The sequence below is a fragment of the Bubalus kerabau genome, chromosome X (genome assembly GCF_029407905.1).
Source record: "Bubalus kerabau isolate K-KA32 ecotype Philippines breed swamp buffalo chromosome X, PCC_UOA_SB_1v2, whole genome shotgun sequence".
Taxonomy (NCBI): domain Eukaryota; kingdom Metazoa; phylum Chordata; class Mammalia; order Artiodactyla; family Bovidae; genus Bubalus; species Bubalus kerabau.
In genome coordinates, this window is record NC_073647.1 from 48,951,455 (window position 1) to 48,972,562 (window position 21,108).

Sequence of the window (21,108 nt, forward strand, 5' to 3'; positions counted from 1 at the left end):
TATGACAACTTTACTGGACAGTTTTTTCATCCTGAACACTGGGGTCAAAAGTATGATTAGAAACAAAAAAAAATGACTTTCCATTAAAAGTCTCTGTTACCAAAATCAGATCAATATTTCAGGAGAACTTTGTTTTCTTAAGAGAGAAATATTTCAGGAGAACTTTGTTTTCTTAAGAGAGAAAAACCAACTTCAGTCTTCCATCAGGTTACTGTTCATAAAATCCCTATAACTAATTAAATTTAGTCTAATCTCAATCCTGGTAATGTACACAATTCTGTTTGTTTTTTTTTTTTCAAAATTCCTTTTTCACAAACCTTTGGTCACTTTCTAGATCCAAACAACTTTGTCCTGTATTTCCTCATCTAGAAACAAACAACTATAGGACAAAATTATTGTCATCATTTTTCCTCAACAAAGATACCTCCATTCTTTATATCTTTGTTGAGAGCACATATCCTACTTGCTTTACATACCAAAATGTTTTGCTTATCATTTTTACACATCACAATTTTAACCCTTGAAAATTTTAATAAAACCAAGAAACAAGTGATTGAAATGTTACACCAGCATTTTCTGATTGGCAAACTTAAGAACATATTTCATAACCTCAGAAAACACTTTTTTTTCATAGCATAATTTTTATTCAGTGGTACAATATGCCTGTTTAATAAATCAAAACATCTTAAGCTTCCCTCTTGGTCTTAGGAGAATACAAAAGTCGGTAATCAGTTTATAGATTATAGCCAGAATAGCGAAATTATACATTCAATTTTAAAGGCTTTTTTCCTTGTTTTCTTTGCACAATTAACCCAAGGCTGAAGATCCAGGCAAAGTGGACTGTGTTTGTCTTTTAAGGACATGATAAGCATCAACCTCAAACTTACTCCCAGGCATATTTTTGTTTTCCCAGGGTCTGAAAAAAGTGTTTTATCAAGTTAGCTTTCCCTAACTGCATATGCAAAAAGAATGGGTTTTTTGAATTTCAAGAGTTTCATCTTAACCAGTTTTCTCCAGAGTCTAAAGAATACTGTAGCCATACATTGTCCAAAAAAAAATCATCTTTCTTTTTTTAGTCATAAATTCACAACTAAAATTTTTCTTATTGAATTGAACCTGAATTTCCCATTCTACATAAGACAGCAAGAGTACCAATCATACAAATGGAATACACACCCACACACCAAATGACAGATCTGTCATAAACCCTTTCTGAGGGTGTCTGGTACGAAGTCCCAAACCCAACACAAACAGTCCTCAGTGGTAGTTAAATGTCAGAACCAATTGGCAAAGTACCAAAATGACATTCGGTGGTCATAAACTGTCCTCAACAGCAGTCAGATATCAGAACCAATTAGCAAGAATGCCCAAAAGCACTTCATGCTCACAAACAGTCCTCAATGGCAGACAGACATCAGAACCAATTAGCAAAAATGCCCAAATAGCAGTCAGAGTTCATAAACGATCCTCAACATCAGACACATGTCAGAACCAACTGGCAAGAATGCCCAAACAGTACCTCGTGTCCCAAACAGTTCTCAACATCAGACACACATCAGAACTAACTGGCAAGAATGCCCAAACAGCACTATTGCTCACAGTCCTCATAGCAGTCAGAATCAATTGGCCAGAATGCCCAAATAGCACTCACAAATGGGAAGGTTGCCCGTGTGCACACCGGTGGACTTACCTGGTCTTGGAGCTCATCATCTCATCCCAAGTGCAAGTTTCCATTCCACCAAGAAAAGCATAAGTTGGCAGTCAGTGCTGAGCAGGGTAGAAACAGGGAGGATCCTCAAATCAAATGGCTTTGGCAACTGCTAGGAATGTCCCCCAAATCCCCTACCTGGGGCTAGCTAGCCATGAGCAGCAGGCTTATACATTGTCATAGCTATAGCTCTCCCCTGGAAGACCCAGGAATGCCAGGTGCCATAAAAGTGCAGGAGACAGCCATAACCAGCCATAGCCAGCAGTGGCCAGCCATAGCCAGCAGTAGCCAGCCATAACCAGCCATAGCCAGCAGTAGCCAGCCATAACCAGCCATAGCCAGCAGTAGCCAGCCATAACCAACCATAGCCAGCAGTGGCCAGCCTTAACAAGCCATAGCCAGCAGTAGCCAGCCCCACTTTTGTCGCCAAATCTGTTACTGAAAGGTATGTGGGTGGGGTCCAGCTGCTCGTTGCTCAAAAGCCAGTAAACAGTCCAGGCTGGTGGAAAGGTGCTTTATTTCAGATGCCGGCAACTGGGTGGGGGAAGATGGCAGACATTTGTCCAAAGGCTGACTCCCCACCCCCCAACAAGCAGGGGTGAGAGCTTTATAGACAGAGTTGGAGCAGGGGGGTCTACATGCAGAAACAGCATAATCATCTCTAACAGTCATCTTCAGTTGGTCATCAGTGGTCTGACTAGCATCATCTTCACTGTTTTAGGTACAGTTAATATGCAGTTCTGGGGTGCACTTGTTCCTACTTTCTTGTAGTCAGTTCTCAGAATTGCAGCAGCTCAAGGCTTGGGTAAAGTCTGGTGATCATGTAGTTAACTTCTCCACCTGGTATTTTGGTATCTATAAGAGAGTGCACAGGATATGACTCAGAATGGTATCTATAGCATTTGAAAACTTGTCCAAAGGAAATAAAGGTCCTTGACTATGCTTAATAATTTACGATTATTATTTAGTCTCCTTAGACTATTTTCATTTGTTTCAGCATTTCTCACTTCTCTGATTAAATTTATTCTTTGACTAAAGTTTTCCACAGGCAAAAGGCAGGTAGAGGACATGGTGGGGAGGGGCAAGGATCATAGAGTCCTGCTCCGTTTCAGAATGTAAACTTTAAAGCAAGAGTTCTGTAGAGATAAAGAGGAAATGTTATAATATAAAAGAGCCAATTCAATAGGCAGCCATACATTCTTAAGTTACTATGAACCTTATAATATGGAGAAGGAAATGGCAGCCCACTCCAGTGTTCTTGCCTGGAGAATCCCAGGGACGGGGGAGCCTGGTGGGCTACAGTCCATGGGGTGGCAAAGAGTCGGACACGACTGAGCAACTTCACTTCACTTATAATACAGCTTTAAAATACACCAAGTAAAACTTGACAGAATTAGAGAAATAGATAAATTTCCAGTTGTTTTTAGAGACAGCTGATTTAAAAAGCATTGATGGCCAGATATGCAGATGACACCACCCTTATGGCAGAAAGTGAGGAAGAACTAAAGAGCCTCTTGATGAAAGTGAAAGAAGAGAGTGAAAAAGTTCGCTTGAAGCTCAACATTCAGAAAACTAAGATCATGGCATCTGGTCCCATCACTTCATGGCAAATAGATGGGGAAACAGTGTCAGATTTATTTTGAGGGGCTCCAAAATCACTGCAGATGGTGACCGCAGCCTTGAAATTAAAAGATGCTTACTCCTTGGAAGGACAGTTATGACCAACCTAGATGGCATATTAAAAAGCAAAGACATTACTTTGCCAACAAAGGTTCACCTAGTAAAGACTATAGTTTTTCCAATAGTCATGTATGGATGTGAGAGTTGGACTATAAGGAAGAAATGAAGAACCCCAGGGTTAGTAGAAGGAAAGAAATCTTAAAAATTAGGGCAGAAATAAATGCAAAAGAAACAAAAGAGACCATAGCAAAAATCAACAAAGCCAAAAGCTGGTTCTTTGAGAGGATAAATAAAATTGACAAACCATTAGCCAGACTCATCAAGAAACAAAGGGAGAAAAATCAAATCAATAAAATTAGAAATGAAAATGGACAGATCACAACAGGCAACACAGAAATACAAAGGATCCTAAGAGACTACTATCAGCAATTATATGCCAATAAAATGGACAACTTGGAAGAAATTGAAAAATTCTTAGAAAAGTACAACTTTCCAAAATTGAACCAGGACGAAATAGAAAATCTTAACAGACCCATCACAAGCACAGAAATTGAAACTGTAATCAGAAATCTTCCAGCAAACAAAAGCCCAAGTCCAGACGGCTTCACAGCTGAATTCTACCAAAAATTTAGAGAAGAGCTAACACCTATCCTACTCAAACTCTTCCAGAAAATTGCAGAGGAAGGTAAACTTCCAAACTTAATCTATGAGGCCACCATCACCCTAATACCAAAGCCTGAAAAAGATGCCACAAAACAAGAAAACTACAGGCCAATATCACTGATGAACATAGATGCAAAGATCCTTAACAAAATTCTAGCAATCAGAACCCAACAACACATTAAAAAGATCATACATCATGACCAAATGGGCTTTATCCCAGGGATGCAAGAATTCTTCAATATCCACAAATCAATCAATGTAATACACCATATTAACAAATTGAAAAATAAAAGCCATATGATTATCTCAATAGATGCAGAGAAAGCCTTTGACAAAATTCAACATCCATGTATGATAAAAACCCTCCAGAAAGAAGGAATAGAAGGAACATATCTCAACATAATAAAAGCTATATATGACAAACCCACAGCATACATTATCCTCAATAGTGAAAAATTGAAAGCATTTCCCCTAAAGTCAGGAACAAGACAAGGGTGCCCACTCTCACCACTACTATTCAACATAGTTTTGGAAGTTTTGGCCACAGCAATTAGAGAAGAAAAAAGAAATAAAAGGAATCCAGATTGGAAAAGAAGAAGTAAAACTCTCACTGTTTGCAGATGACATGATTCTCTACATAGAAAACCCTAAAGACTCCACCAGAAAAGTACTAGAGCTAATCAATGAATATAGTAAAGTTGCAGGATATAAAATCAACACACAGAAATCCCTTGCATTCCTATACACTAATAATGAGAAAACAGAAAGAGAAATTAAGGAAACAATTCCATTCACCATTGCAACAAAAAGAATAAAATACTTAGGAATACATCTACCTAAAGAAACTAAAGACGTATATATAGAAAACTATAAAACACTGGTGAAAGAAATCAAAGAGGACACTAATAGATGGAGAAATATACCATGTTCATGGATCAGAAGAATCAATATAGTGAAAATGAGTATACTACCCAAAGCAACCTATAGATGCAATGCAATCCCTATCAAGCTACCAACGGTATTTTTCACAGAGCTAGAACAAATAATTTCACAATTTGTATGGAAATACAAAAAACCTCGAATAGCCAAAGCAATCTTGAGAAAGAAGAATGGAACTGGAGGAAGCAGCCTGCCTGACTTCAGGCTCTACTACAAAGCCACAATCAAGACAGTATGGTACTGGCACAAAGACAGAAATATAGATCAACAGAACAAAATAGAAAGCCCAGGGATAAATCCATGCACCTATGGACACCTTATCTTTGACAAAGGACGCAAGAATATACAACAGAGAAAAGACAACCTCTTTAAAAAGTGGTGCTGGGAAAACTGGTCAACCACTTGTAAAAGAATGAAACTAGAACACTTTCTAACACCATACACAAAAATAAACTCAAAATGGATTAAAGATCTAAACGTAAGACCAGAAACTATAAAACTCCTAGAGGAGAACATAGGCAAAACACTCTCTGACATAAATCACAGCAGGATCCTCTGTGACCCACCTCCCAGAATATTGGAAATAAAAGCAAAAATAAACAAATGGTACCTAATTAAAATTAAAAGCTTCTGCACAACAAAGGAAACAAAATAAGCAAGGTGAAAAGACAGCCTTCAGAATGGGAGAAAATAATAGCAAATGAAGCAACTGACAAAGAACTAATCTCAAAAATATACAAGAAACTCCTGCAGCTCAATTCCAGAAAAATAAACGGCCCAATCAAAAAATGGGCCAAAGAACTAAACAGACATTTCTCCAAAGAAGACATACAGATGGCTAACAAACACATGTAAAGATGCTCAACATCACTCATTATCAGAGAAATGCAAATCAAAACCACAATGATTTACCATTTCATGCCAGTCAGAATGGCTGCTATCCAAAAGTCTACAAGCAATAAATGCTGGAGAGGGTGTGGAGAAAAGGGAACCCTCTTACACTGTTGGTGGGAATGCAAACTAGTACAGCCACTGTGGAGAACAGTGTGGAGATTCCTTAAAAAAACTGGACATAGAAGTGCCATATGACCCAGCAATCCCACTGTACCCCAATGTTCATTGCAGCACTGTTTATAACAGCCAGGACATGGAAGCAACCTAGATGTCCATCAGAAGATGAATGGGTAAGAAAGCTGTGGTACATATACACAATGGAGTATTACTCAGCCATTAAAAAGAATACATTTGAATCAGTTCTAATGAGGTGGGTGAAACTGGAGCCGATTATACAGAGTGAAGTAAGCCAGAAAGAAAAACACCAATACAGTATACTAACACATATATATGGAATTTAGAAAGATGGTAACGATAACCCTGTATGCAAGACAGCAAAAGAGACACAGATGTATAGAACAGTCTTTTGGACTCTGTGAGAGAGGGCGAGGGTGGGATGATTTGGGAGAATGGCATTGAAACATGTATAATATCATATGTGAAATGAATCACCAGACCAGGCTTGATACATGATACAGGATGCTTGGGGCTGGTGCACTGGGATGACCTGGAGGGATGGTATGGGGAGGGAGGTGGGAGAGGGGTTCAGAATGGGGAACTTGAGTACAATGGCAGATTCATGTTCATGTATGGCAAAACCAGTACAATATTGTAAAGTAATTAGCCTCCAATTAAAATAAATAAATTTATATTTAAAAAACAGGAAAAAAAAACAAAATAAAAGAAATGAAGCAAAACAGAAATAAATCTCTTAACAAGTATAATAATAAATATGCAAAATAAATAATGTTATAAACATCAAAAAATAAATAAATAAACCTGAGCACCAAAGAATTGATGCTTTTGAACTGTGGTGTTGGAAAAGACACTTGAAAGTCCCTTGGACTGCAAGGAGATCCACCCAGTCCATCCTAAAGGAAATCATTCCTGAATATTCATTGGAAGGACTGATGTTGAAGCTGAAACTCCAATACTTTGGCCACCTGATGTGAAGAACTGACTCATTTGAAAAGACCCTGATGCTGGGAAAGATTGAGGGCAGGAGGAGAAGGGGACGACAGAGGGTGAGATGGTTGAATTGGATCACCGACTCAATGGACATGAGTTTGAGTAAACTCCAGGAGTTGGTGATGGACAGGGAGGCCTGGCGTGCTGCAGCCCATGGGGTCACAAAGAGCCGAACACGACTGAGCAACTGAACTTAACTGATGTCCAAACCATCAATAAAGAACTTGACTCTTAAACAACACCAGTTTGAACTAAAAGGGTCAACTTAAACGAGTGTACTTTTCAGTAGTAAATACTACAGTACTATACAGTCTGAGGTTGCTTGCATCCTTAGATACCAAGGAACCAAGGATAGAGAGGGGTAACTATAAATTATACTCAGATTAATCCCTTTGTTGGTCAAGGATCAATTGTAGAAGATTTGAACATAATTAACAAAGCACACCCAGGGACTTCCCTGGTGGTCCAGTGGTTGACAATCCACCTGTCAATGCAGGGGACATAGGTTCTACCCCAGTCTGGGACAATTCCACATGCCTTGGGGCAACTAAGCCCATGCACCACAACTACTGAGCCCATGCTCTAGAACCCACGCTCCACAACAAGAGAAGCCACTGCAATGAAAAGCCCACACACTGCAACTAGAGAGTAGCCTCCGCTCTCCAAAACTAAAGAAAGCACATAAGCGGCAGTGAAGACCCAGGGCAGCCAAAAATAAATAAAGTAAAAAAAAAAATCACACCCAGCAAGTGCAGCTTTAATATTTTTTCAAGTTCACATGGAGTATTTAATAAAGTAGATCATATGCTGTGCCACAAAACAAGAAATTTTAATTCATTACAAATATATATAAGGTGTCATTTATGTAAAATAGAAATAAATTACATTATCTTGAGAAAGAGTATCTACAAAAATGTACACCAGGCATCATATTTAATGCTGATCCATTGAAAGCTTTCCTTTAGTTATCAGGAACAAATCACCACTTTTCATTATCATCACTTCTATTCAATACTGTACTGAACACTCAAGCAGTTAAAACATTGGAGTACCGGGGAAGTCCCTAGCCAAGACCCTCTTGAACAAAAGGAACAAGATAGGAAGAATTGCTATATAACACATTGAGACTTATTTTAAAGCTATGGTAATGTAAGAGCTGGACCATAAAGAAAACTGAGAACTGAAGAATTGATGCTTTTGAACTATGGTGTTGGAGAAAACTCTTGAGAGTCCCTTGGAATGCACAGAGATCAAATCAGTCAATCCTAAAGGAAATCACTCCTGAATATTCATTGGAAGGACTGATGCTGAAGCTGAATATACAATACTCTGGCCACCTGATGTGAAGAACCGAGTCACTGGAAAAGACCCTGATGCTGGGAAAGACTGAAGGCAGGAGGATAAGGGGATGACAGAGGATGAGATGGTTGGATGGCATCACTGACTGGATGGACATGAGTTTGAGCAAGCTCCAGGAGTTGGCAATGGACAGGGAAGCCTGGTGTGCTGCAGTCCAAGGGGTCATGAAGAGTCAGACACAACTGAGCAACTGAACTGAACTTAGAGTAATAATTGGCATAAGAGTAAACAAATAAGTCAGTGAAACAGAACAGGAAATGCAAAACTAGATTCACACATATATAGGCATTTGACTTATGAAAAAGGTGTCACAGAAGTGCAGTTTTCAATAAATGTTTTGGAAATATTTGATATCCATATGGAAAAACATTAAATTGGATCCCTAATTCATACCATGCTCAAAAACCCACTCACTGTAGGTTCCAAGTCTAAATATAAATGTAAAACCATAAACCTCTTAGAAAGAAAAAATAAGAGAATATCTCAACAATGTCAGGGTAAGAAAAGAAAGAATTGATATCAAGATACAAAAATAATTAACTATGAAAATTTTAAATAAATTTCACTACATTAAAATTACCAACTTATGCTCATCAAGAGATAACAAAAAGGGAATGGAAAATTAACCACAGAAGGAAAGATGTTTGCAGCACAAAAGACCATCAAAGACTTACATCAAGAATATATAGAGTACTCCTTTGAATCAATAAGAAAAAAAATCAGATTTCTCAATAGAAAAAATGGCAAAATATAGGGGAAAAAACAAGCTTGTCAGGTCCATGAATCAAGGCAAATTGGAAGTGGTCAAACAGGAGATGGCAAGAGTGAACGTCAACATTCTAGGAATCAGCGAACTAAAATGGACTGGAATGGGTGAATTTAACTCAGATGGCCATTATATCTCCTACTGTGGGCAGGAATCCCTCAGAAGAAATGGAGTAGCCATTATGGTCAACAAAAGAGTCCGAAATGCAGTACTTGGATGCAATCTCACAAACGACAGAATGGTCTCTGTTCGTTTCCAAGGCAAAGCATTCAATATCACGGTAATCCAAGCCTATGCCTGTTGGGGCATAGTAATGCTGAAAAAGCTGAAGTTGAATGGTTCTATGAAGACCTACAAGACCTTTTAGAACTAACACCCAAAAAAGATATCCTTTTCATTACAGGGGATGGAATGCAAAAGTAGGAATTCATCATCGGTTCTATCAAATGTACCTCATTTCTACTCACCTTTTCCTCTGTTTTTTTTTTTTCACCAGGTCTCAGAATGGAGGAGTCCCTCAGTTCAAAAAGGTGGTATTCGAGGAATTTACTGATGGCTCCTTTACTCAGGCCGTATACCGTGGACAACTAAATGAACACCTGGGACTCTTGGGACCATATATAAGAGCAGAAGTGGAAGACAATATCATGGTAAGTTGAGGAAAACGGGATTACAAAAAAATTGATCCATATTTTTTTTTAAATTTCTGATTATAAAAATACTCTTTTCACACTTTCAAAAAGTTTTAAAGTTTCTATACTTTTAGGAGATAAGAAAATTGAAAAATAACCTCATAATTATCATTTTTCTGTATGTTCTTATGTTTTTCCTATGTATTCTCTTTATGTATTCAAAATTATACAATTCATCATTCTACTTCTTTTTAAAATAAATGTTATAAACATTCCTTATGTTATTAAAAACACTACATATGTTTTTCAACTGAAATAATATTAGTTCATTATATGATTTTATGGTTTATTTAACTGTTTTTCTTTGAACAACCTTTTAGATAGTTTCTCTTTTTTTCCCACTGTTTAAGTAATAATGTTATCACAACTCTTCCCAGGATAAAATTCCAGAAGTGCAATGTTCAGGAACATTTTAAGACTTTCTCTAACAAATTATCTGTTAATGTTCTTTGCATAGTTGAATTTTTTGGAGCGAATGCTTTTCTTGTTAATTTGTATTACCATATGTATTATAGATCATTGATATATTAATGATCATTGGTCATTTTAGTGAATAATATTTTTCCAAGTTTATTTTCTTTTAATTTTATATATGTTGTGTCTGACTCTTTATGACTCCGTGGACTTCAGCCTGCCAGGCTCCTCTGTCCATGGGATTCTCCAGACAAGAATACTGGAGTGGGTTGCCATGCCCTCCTCTAGGGGATCTTCCTAACCAAAGGATCAAACCCACATCTCCTACATTGCAGGCAGATTCTTTACTGTCTGAGCCACCAGGGAAGCCCAATTTTATATATAGTGATTTTTAAAATAAAATATGTTTGAAGTTTTAAGTAGTAACCCATAAATCTTTCCTTTATGACACTTTGATAGCTTTTATGTTTATAAAAATCCTTCCCTATACAGAGATTTATTTTCTTAAAATCACCTATACTTTCTTCAACTTTCTTTTACAGTTTAATTTCTTAACATCTAACTTTTTAATCCAATAATAATTCCTGTAGACTAGAATTTGCTTTGGCGCTGTATGAGCCAAAGATCAAGGTAGTTTTATTTTTTTTTCTAGAAACAGTCATCCATTGTCCCAACTGATTGTTTACAGGAAGGATATAGAAGGATCTAAAATTACAGGATTGTGAGTGAATTTATTCTGACTTGAATTTTACTTTTCATACGTCCCATGAAAATGTATAACTTTTTAATTTGAAAAAAAAAGTCTTGTATAAAGAGGATATGTAATCATTCTGGCATTTGTCATGAAGAACTTTAAGAGCATCAGTTCCTGGGGTTATGGTCCCTTAAAACCCCTGTGGTCATATATTATCTTTTACTTTAGATTTTCTTTTAAGGATTTAGCAATTTTCTCCTTTGTAACTGTGAGTTCATGTCTTAAAGACTGTGGAAATGAAAAATGTCTCAGTTTCTTTCACAGATCTTTAGGTTTGGGTTCTAATAACATACCGATTCCTCCAGGTATTGAAAACCTGGATAACACCCCCTAAATAGGCATTGTTATTAGGGATGTAAGAACTTTACAAGATCCTAAAACATAATACTTGCCTTTTTCTCTCTTGCTTTGCAGGTAACTTTCAAAAACCAGGCCTCTCGTCCCTACTCCTTCTATTCTAGCCTTATTTCTTATAACGGAGATCAGAGACAAGGAGCAGAACCTCGAAAAAAGTTTGTCAAGCCTAATGAAACCCAAAGCTACTTTTGGAAAGTGCAGCACCATATGGCACCCACCAAAGATGAGTTTGACTGCAAAGCCTGGGCTTACTTTTCTGACGTTGATCTGGTAAGCAGGGTTCCTTTGTGCTGGCCCTTTCCTGCTTTGATAGAAAGGGTCTCAGAACTTCCCTGGCAGTCTCATGGTTAAGACTCTGTGCCTCCACTGCAGGGGACACAGGTTCAATCCCTGGTCAGGAACTGAGATCCCACATGCCCTGAGATGCAGCCAAAAACTAAAGTGTTTAAAAAAACAAAAGAAAAAGTCTTTGTGTCAGCTGCTAAGAAGTGTGGTATTTATCCCCAGCATAATGGGAAGTTTTCAGTAGAGGAGGTGTTAGCATATTTATGGAGAAGGCAATGGCACACCACTCCAGTACTCTTGCCTGGAAAATCCCATGGATGGAAGAGCCTGGTAGGCTGCCGTCCATGGGGTCGCTACGAGTCGGACACGACTGAGCGACTTCACTTTCACTTTTCACTTTCATGCATTGGAGAAGGAAGTGGCAACCCACTCCAGTATTCTTGCCTGGAAAATCCTAGGGATGGGGGAGCTTGGTGGGCTGCCATCTATGGGGTTGCACAGAGTCGGACACGACTGAAGCGACTTAGCAGCAGCAGCAGCAACATATTTATGTTTTAGACATATCACCCAGGAATCTACTAAAGAGGAAGAATTGTCCTGTGGGAAGCTGTGGAATGGGGTGGAGCGTCATAAAAGCTGATGAGAAATCCCCTCTGGTTCCTGAGTGAGAGAACATTCGCTCCTAGAACTAGTGTCTTTCCTTTCAGGAAAAAGATGTGCACTCAGGCTTGATTGGCCCCATTCTGATCTGCCGCATGGACACGCTGAGTGCTGCTCATGGGAGACAAGTAACAATACAGGAATTTGCTCTGTTTTTCACCATTTTTGATGAAACCAAGAGCTGGTACTTTGCCGAAAACATGGCAAGGAACTGCGGGGCGCCCTGCCATGTCCAGCCAGAGGACCCTACTTTTCAAGAAAAGTATCGCTTCCATGGTAATACAGTCCACACCCAAATCTCATTCGCCGTGAAGTGAGCCTGGAGCCTGAGGCTGGGATGTTGTATGATTTGAGAGTATATGGATGAGAGTGCAATCTTCCTAGGAATCCATCCTCTTGGCTGGAATGGAGGGAAAGACCCTGGCACAATAGACGGTAACAGCTTTCTCTGTGTTCTTTCTCCAGCAATCAATGGCTACGTGATGGATACACTCCCTGGCTTAGTCATGGCTCAGCATCAAAGGATTAGGTGGTATCTGCTCAGCATGGGCAGCAATGAAAATATCCATTCCATCCATTTCAGTGGCCATGTGTTCACTGTGCGAAAAACGGAGGAGTATAAAATGGCGGTCTACAATCTCTACCCAGGTACAAACCAGTTTGCGCTCTGTCTTCAACTTCCTGTGCTTGCTGAGGAGCTCCTTTCAAGGTCTAGGCCCTGGGGATATGTCCCTTGAACAAAGCAGAGAGATCATAAAGAATGTAGCAAACCGAACATGATCATTTAAGATACTGATAATGTGCTGTAAAGGAAACAGAGCAGAATCCATGGACAATGGATGTCCCAGCACTTTCCTAGGAAAAGAGGATTTTTCTCCCAACTCGAATCCCACAGGGCACCAATAATGATTGGTTCCAATCACTAATTGGAATCACCAATTAGTGATTCCCAAAGAGTGATTGGTTTATGTATGAAGACCAAATTTTGATTAAACACTGCTCCCACTGTTGATCAAAACAGAATATCATCTTAATTCTTGAATGTTCCTTTAAAACAGGTTCTGAACTTCCCTGATGATCCAGTGGCTAGGTCTCGGTGCTTCTACCGCAAGGAGCACAGTTTTGATCACTGATCAGGGAACTAAGATCCCCTATACCTCACAGTGCAGGCAAAACAGAAGGAAGAAAAAAAATAGGTTTAATAGTGGAAGTAAACTTCTGTTTCTGTGTAAAAATTCTGATAAGCCCAGTGACTTTTCTTGCTGACTCTTGAGTAATGAACAGGCCTGCAGTCACTTCACATCACAAAGAAAATTCAAGTCAGACATCATAACGTCAACTTCAATACATTAATCAAAGAAAAAATTTCCCCTTTTTTCTTGGCTGTGCCACACGGCATGTGGGATCTTAATTCCTTGACCAGGGATGGAACCTCCGCCCCATGAAATGGAAGCATGGAGTCGTAACCAGTGTACTGCCGGGGAAATTCCATTCTTCATCAAAATTCTGAATTTCCTTTTATAAGGTTTTATTCTAGATTTTCTGCAAGAGGCACCTCCTTCTGGGTTTCATGACAAGTGCTCTGCTTTGGCATTCAGTGGGCCCTTTCGCTCTGAAATCATGCATTTCATTCTTAAGCTTTAGGGGATTTTTCTCCTTATCATTTCTCTGATTCCCGCCCCCCACCTTTGTTTTCTTTCCTTGCAGAACTTTCATTAGAAAAGTCTTGGACTTCTTCATCTTCTATGACTCAGTTTCCCTCATTTCATTCTATTTGCTTGCCTTTTTGCATTATGTCCTTAGGTTTCTCTTCCAGATCACTAATTTGGCCTTTAGCTTCGGAACTTGATTTTAACTTCAATGTCTCCTTCTTATGCTTATTATGCTTCCCCCTCCACCCCTGGCTGGTTTCTGCTTTGAACCATAGCTTGGAGGGGGGAGAGATAAGGGATAGCACCACTGTCTGCACCTGGCAGATATTTAAAGTGAAAGTGAAAAGCCAAAGTGCAAGTCGTTCAGTCGTGTCTGACTCTTTGCAACCCCATGGACTACAGTCCATGGGATTCTCCAGGCCATAATACTGGAGTGGGTAGCCTTTCCATTCTCCAGGGGATCTTCCCAACCTGGGGATCAAACCCAGGTCTCCTGCATTGCAGGCGGATTCTTTCGCAGCTGAGCCATCAGGGAAGCCCAAGAAGACTGGAGTGGGTAGCCTAACCCTTCTCCAGCAGATCTTCCTGACCCAGGAATCAAACCAGGGTCTCCTGCATTGCAGGCAGATTCTTTACCGAGCTCTCAGGGAAGCAAGGCAGATATTTAAAGAGGACTTTTTCTCTGGTGGGGTACTTTCAGGGGCTCTGCAGAAACTCCTTTGGGGGACCCTCTTACATGAAATCCTCTTGACTTGGTTGGTTCCACTTTTATTCTAGACGGTCACTTATCACTCAGCCTTCAGCCCCTCAGCATTCACCTCTAGCTTCTTGTTCCTGGGGTTACTTTACTCATTGAGGCAGGGAGCCCACATCTTGTCAATGAGAAATCCACCTCTGGCTCTGCTAAGCCTTGAGAGTGCAGGCCAGTCCTAACGCAGTAGCTTTCTCCCGTCTCCACCCCTGAAGCATCCGGGTACTCTTACTCTCCCTTTCCCCAGGGTCAGAACTTCACCACCAGTGTCTCCAGCTGCAGAGGTTACATCACAGGCACTTTAGGTCAAAGAGTGGTGCAACTGACTTGGCTAGATCTCCTCTGATGTTCTGCATAATCTGATGTGTCTTATGCCCGTTTTGGTGAAAGGAAGTCACTTTTCTGCCTTCTGGTTTTGCTAAGGTGTCTTTGAGACGGTGGAAATGCTACCATCCAAGGTTGGGACTTGGCGGATAGAATGTCTTATTGGCGAGCACCTACAAGCTGGGATGAGCACTCTCTTCCTGGTGTACAGCAAGGGTGAGTGGCACTGGGCACTCAACTGCTTTCCACCTCCCTCGAAGGGTAGCCTTTGCCAAGAACTGCATACAAGCTCACAGTCATTACCAAATTTAAAATGAATATTGTAGGCAGAAATCAGAATCCTCAGAGGAGGGTGTATCTGCTTGAAGCTTTGAACACTTTAACACTGAAGTCCCAAGAGCTCCAGGAGCAAATATTGAAGCTTAATTTTGGTCCCTTTATGAAGTGTAACTCTCAAATATCATCTGGAAGAAGTTGAGTTTTAATCCTCAACAAGAAGAGAACCACGGGTCTACTTATGTATAGACCCTAGTTTTCAGTTCAGTTTAGTTGCTCAGTCATGTCTGACTCTTTGCGACCCCATGGACCAAAGCATGCCAGGCCTCCCTGTCCATCACCAACTCCCGGAGTTTACTCAAACTCATGTCCATTGAGTTGGTGATGCCATCCAACCATGTCATCCTCTGTCATCCCCTTCTCCTCCTGCCTTCAATTTTTCCCAGCATTAGGGTCTTTTCCAATGAGCCAGTTCTTCCCATCAGGTGGCCAAAGTATTGGAGTTTCAGCTTCAACATCAGTCCTTCCAATGAACACCCAGGACTGATCTCCTTTAGGATGGACTGGGTGGACCTCCTTGCAGTCCAAGGGACTCTCAAGTGTCTTCTCCAACACCACAGTTCAAAAGCATCAATTCTTTGGTGCTCAGCTTTCTTTATAGTCCAACTCTCACATCCATACATGACTACTGGAAAAACCATAGCCTTGACTAGATAGACCTTTGTTGGCAAAGTAATGTCTTTGCTTTACTCAGCTGCAAAATCTGAGTAGTTCTAGCACCTTCCTGTTGGAACTAGTTAAATGAGATAGTACAATAAAAAATCTTGCATCCAATTCTCGCCATGTAGTAAACACTAAAAAATATGAGCATTTCTTGGTGTTCTCATTGACCTGCATTTGTGAAGCTCTATTTCTGCACTTCTAACAATTGTGCTCCCCTGGTTTGATTTCAGAGTGTCAAATTCCACTGGGAATGGCTTCTGGACGCATTAGAGATTTTCAGATTACAGCTTCAGGACAATATGGTAAACAGTATTCCTTTCTCTCAAAGCACTGAGCTGATTATATGTTTTTTTATTTCTGTTGGAAAAATTCAGATAAACAATCCATCTTCATGCTTCTGTAAATTCTACTCCATAGGTGCCTCTCAATCTATTTTCTCTTCTCACCCAAGTAATGCCTCTGCCTCTTTAAATGTCCTGCCTGCCTTCCACGTGGCTTCCCTTCAATCCATTCTCTTTGCTGTAGCAAGAAGCTGCATTTTTCTCAAACTGTAGCCCACAGGTCACATCCAGTCCATCACCTGATTTTGTATGGCCTTCAAGCTAAGAATTATTTTTCTATTCTTAAATGATTGGGGAAAAAACAAAAGAAGAATATTTCATGACATGTGAAAATTATATGAAATTCTAATTCCAGTGTTCATAAAGAAGCCACACTTATTCATTTACAATTATCTGTGGGCACTTTCACTATGTGTGTGTGTGTGTGTCTGTGTGTGTTAGTTGCTCAGTTATGTCCGACTTTCTGCAACCCCATGGCCTGTAGCCTGCCAGGCTCCTCTGTCTATGGGATTCTTCAGGCAAGAATACTGGAGTGGATTGCCATTCCCTTCTCCAGAGAATCTTCCCCACCCAGGGATTGAACCCTGGTCTCCTGCATTGCAAGCAGATTCTTTACCATTTGAGCTACAGGGAAGTCTCTGTAGCTTTCACTCTACAACAGCATTTAAATGTCACAACACCAGATGATAAAGGCTAAATTATTTACAGAAAAAAAGTTTGCCAAACTCCATTTTAGAGGGGAAAAAAAGCATTTGAAAAAGATGTTTGAGAGATATATACCAAAATAGTACTATTTTTCTTTGGATGGATGATGTTTTATACTTCTTTTATTTTTTTTAACTTATGTTTTCTTTTTATTTCTAATTTTTCTCCAGTGAACATGGATTATGTAATAGAGAAATAATACTAATTGATGGTGCTGGTGACACGTTAGTATTAGCTAACTAGAGGTACAAACAATCAACAAACTTACTAAATTTTAGAAAATAAAATAGACAAGAAGGACAAGCCAAACACTTCAGTAGTCATTGATACTACTCTGCTTTATACCTTTGTCTTCACAGCTAAGATTAACCTTTCTCAAGAGAGTAATTTTATTCCCACGTGTACAGGACCAACCCAGCTGAATCTAATCTCTCTTCCCTTTCTCGAGCAAAGGACAGTGGGCCCCAAAGCTGGCCAGACTTCATTATTCTGGATCAATCAACGCCTGGAGCACCAAGGATCCCTCTCCTTGGATCAAGGTTAGAAAATGCATTGCATTCCATCACATCACACATTCCTTTGGCAAGCTCAATGCCTTGTAGACCTCCTTCCTGCCTAAGTCATTTTCATCAAACCCCAAGTAATAGACAAGGAAAGAACTGAAGAACAGAGTGGCTTATGATTTGTACCAAAAGAGTCAAGACTGAAAGACTCAGGAATAGAATTGAGTGCTCTGTGTTTTGTATTTTAATTATTTTTGCTGCACTGGGTCTTCATCGCACAGTTTTTTTCTCTAATTGTGGCAAGCGGGAGCTGCTCTCTAGTTGTGTGCATGCTTCTCACTGTGGTGGCTTCTCTTGTGGCAGAGCACCAGCTTCAGTAGTTTTGGTTCCCAGGCTCTAAAGCACAAGCTCAGTAGTTGTGGCTCATGGGCTTAGCTGTCCCCAGGCACGTGGGATCTTCCAGGACCAGGGATCAAACACATGTTCCCTGCGCTGGCAGGCAGACTCTACCACTGTGCCAGCAGGGAAGTCCTACACTGTGTTTTTAATCTTTCTACTGGGATTAGAATCTCTGAATATTTTTCTATAACATCAAATTTACCACCTCCAAAGACCGCGTATTCTTTTTTTTAGATGTCTTCAATTGCCTAGGTATCCTTGAGTCCTCCAATTCCTTCATGTTAACACAAAAACAAATGGCTTGATCCCTGGTCCCACAAGGCAAGAAAATGTGGCTTCTTCCTTTTCTAAAACCAAAGCTGTCTTCTTCACAAATTCTACACCACAGAGTAGTAAGAAAAGCCTGCTAAAGTTAGGCCAAATCTGGTCAACCAACTTGGAGTCATTACTGAAAGTGTCCTTACATTAACTCAATTTTTTTTTTCAATGACTCAGTCTTTCATCTTTTTTCCTTTCCCCATGTCCTCTGGAGTAGCGCTGGCCAACAGAAATATCATGTGAACCATAAATGCTAAGTACATGTGTAATTTTCCATTTTCTAGTAGCTGCATTAAAATAGGAACATGTTAAATTCATTTTAATAATACATCGTCTCAGGAATTCCCTGGTGATCCAGTAGTTAGGACTGAGTGCTTTCACTGCCGGGGGCCTGAGTTCAATCCCTGGTCAATGAATTAAAATCCTGCAGACCATGTGGCTCTACCAAAAAAAAATCATAATACATTTTCTTTAATCCAGCATATCCAAAAATATTATCATGTCAACATGTGAGCAGTCAGGACTAATGTTCAAACATGCCTCCTTCCTTGCACACCCTTCTCCTTCTCCGTGTAAGTTCCATGAGGGCAGGGCTTTTTTTTATTGTTCACAACTCTGTTGCTAGTACCCAGAAAAGTGCTTGTGCTCAGTCACTCAGTCGTATCCAACACTTTGTGACCTTGTGGACTGTAGCCTGACAGATTCCTCTGTCCACGGAATTATCCAGGCAAGAATACTGGAGTGGGTTGCCATTTCCTTCTCCAAGAAGAGTGCTTGGCACATAACAAATGCTAAAAATATATTCTTTGATGAATGAATCAATGAATGATGTATAGATAGAGCTTAGTCAACTGAGAAAGATCGTCATTAAGTACAAGAGTCCAGACCAGTCCTAGCTGAGTGTGCCAGGCATCTGGGAGAAATTAGGGTACCAACTGATGTCAAAATTCCTGTAATGCTTGTATGACTCATGCCCCCTTCTTTCAGACCCAACCATTCCTTACTACTAAGGATCAATATTCCATCAGATCCCTGTTAGGTGCCAGGGCTAGAGAGAATGTAAAACCTAACATATTACGTGTTTAGTATGCACCAGCAGTGAACTCAGCACATTGCATGTATTAACTCTGTAATCCTTCTGGTAACATTTTGAGATAAATACCATTATTAACTCCACTGTACAGAGCAAGAAATTGAGACACAAAGAGGTTAGGTGACTCAGACAGGCTTATTGCCTTCAGGATCTCAGTCTAACGAGGAAAGCAAAAAGCAAAGAAAAGTTCACAATGCAGTGCAATAATTTACTATAGTGAAATTATATACAAAGTGGACTGGAAGCAGAAAAGAAGCCACCCGAAAGTTCTCTGGATGAGTCAGGAAAGGCTAATCAGGAGAAAGAGTTTCTGCACTAACACTTGCAGGAGGGACAGTAATTTAGCTCTGATAGTGATGGTGGGAGGGGGGTAGTCTGGGGACAGAGAAGGCAAATGGCTTTGTCCAGTCAGAGGTTGGTGTGTCAGGGAGGCACCTTCTATGGGGTCCAGGTGTGCAGCACTAAGGATGTATATAGAGAAAAGTGGGGCTCAATGATTCCAAAGTGATTTCCTTTGTCAGGGCGTGGCCTGGGAACTCAGTGAACACACTTCCCGTCATTGATTCCACAGCTTCCCACACATCTACATTTCCACACTGGTCTCTGTTGCACTTGCACCTCCAAGAGAATATTGGGCTTCTCTCTATTGAGGTAGATTCTTCTTAAGCAGAGAAATCATTTCAGAATATGGCACATACCTCCATGTAAAATCAAGTGTTGCTTTCATCGGTAGGTGGATCTGTTGGCGCCGATGATTATTCACAGCATCCTGACTCAGGGTGCCCGGCAGAAGTTCTCCAGCCTGTACATCTCTCAGTTTATCATCATGTACAGCCTCGATGGACAGCGGTGGCAGGGTTATCGGGGGAACTCCACTGGGACCTTAATGGTATGTAATTAGTCCTTTTCAAGAGAATGCTTGAATCTTTTGAGGAGCTTTTGACAGATTTCAGATATGGAACAAACACTCACAGTTTCTAGAAACTTCAGTTCAGTCACTCAGTTGTGTCTGATTCTTTGTGACCCCATGAACCGCAGCACACCAGGCCTCCCTGTCCATCACCAACTCCCAGAGTTTACCCAAACTCGTGTCCATTGAGTCAGTGATGCCATCCAACCATCTCATCCTCTGTTGTCCCTTTCTCTTCCTGCCTTCAATCTTTCCCAGCATCAGGGTCTTTTCAAATGAGCCAGCTCTTCACATCAGGTGGCCAAAGTATTGGAGTTTCGGCTTCAACATCTTGGCCCCCACAAAAAGCATTTTCCACTCATGGGCAATAGAGTGATGATGGACCTATGGACAAAAAAGGTAGTATGAAATATCTCTTATGTAGCCCCAGGAAACAGACACTACAAATGGAATTCTAGGATTATGTTGCTAATATATTCAAGGAAGACAGGTATAATTCCTTACTTGGCGAGAAGATTGGATGTTGAATAACCCATGACATGTGGTGGCATCACAATTTCTCAGATTGTCATTGGTGATACAATAGGATGAGTTTCAGATAAGGAAGGAAGACATTGGGAAGTTAGTAGCATTTGGTTGCTATGGCAACCAGTTTAGCATCATCTGACAGTAGAGTGACCTGTATTTTTTTCATGTCTGGGTTTCCCAGGTAGCTCAGTGGTAAAGAACCCGCCTGCAATGCAGGAGACATGGGAAACTCGGGTTCAATCCCTGGGTGGGAAGATCCCCTGGAGAAGAAAATGACAACCCACTC

At 40.2% G+C, this 21,108-nt stretch overlaps 1 protein-coding gene across 2 annotated transcripts in view; it reads left to right on the forward strand.

Annotated features, from left to right (window-relative positions):
* The window catches only part of F8 (coagulation factor VIII), a 143,012-nt gene that overhangs the window by 100,349 nt on the left and 21,555 nt on the right, over positions 1 to 21,108 (forward strand). For both annotated transcript variants that reach the window (XM_055563762.1, XM_055563763.1), the window contains 8 exons: positions 9,634 to 9,787; positions 11,412 to 11,624; positions 12,347 to 12,575; positions 12,765 to 12,947; positions 15,126 to 15,242; positions 16,256 to 16,327; positions 17,525 to 17,610; positions 20,118 to 20,273. In XM_055563762.1, coding sequence (XP_055419737.1) covers positions 9,634 to 9,787; positions 11,412 to 11,624; positions 12,347 to 12,575; positions 12,765 to 12,947; positions 15,126 to 15,242; positions 16,256 to 16,327; positions 17,525 to 17,610; positions 20,118 to 20,273 — 1,210 coding nt within the window. The remainder of the gene's footprint in view (positions 1 to 9,633; positions 9,788 to 11,411; positions 11,625 to 12,346; positions 12,576 to 12,764; positions 12,948 to 15,125; positions 15,243 to 16,255; positions 16,328 to 17,524; positions 17,611 to 20,117; positions 20,274 to 21,108) is intronic.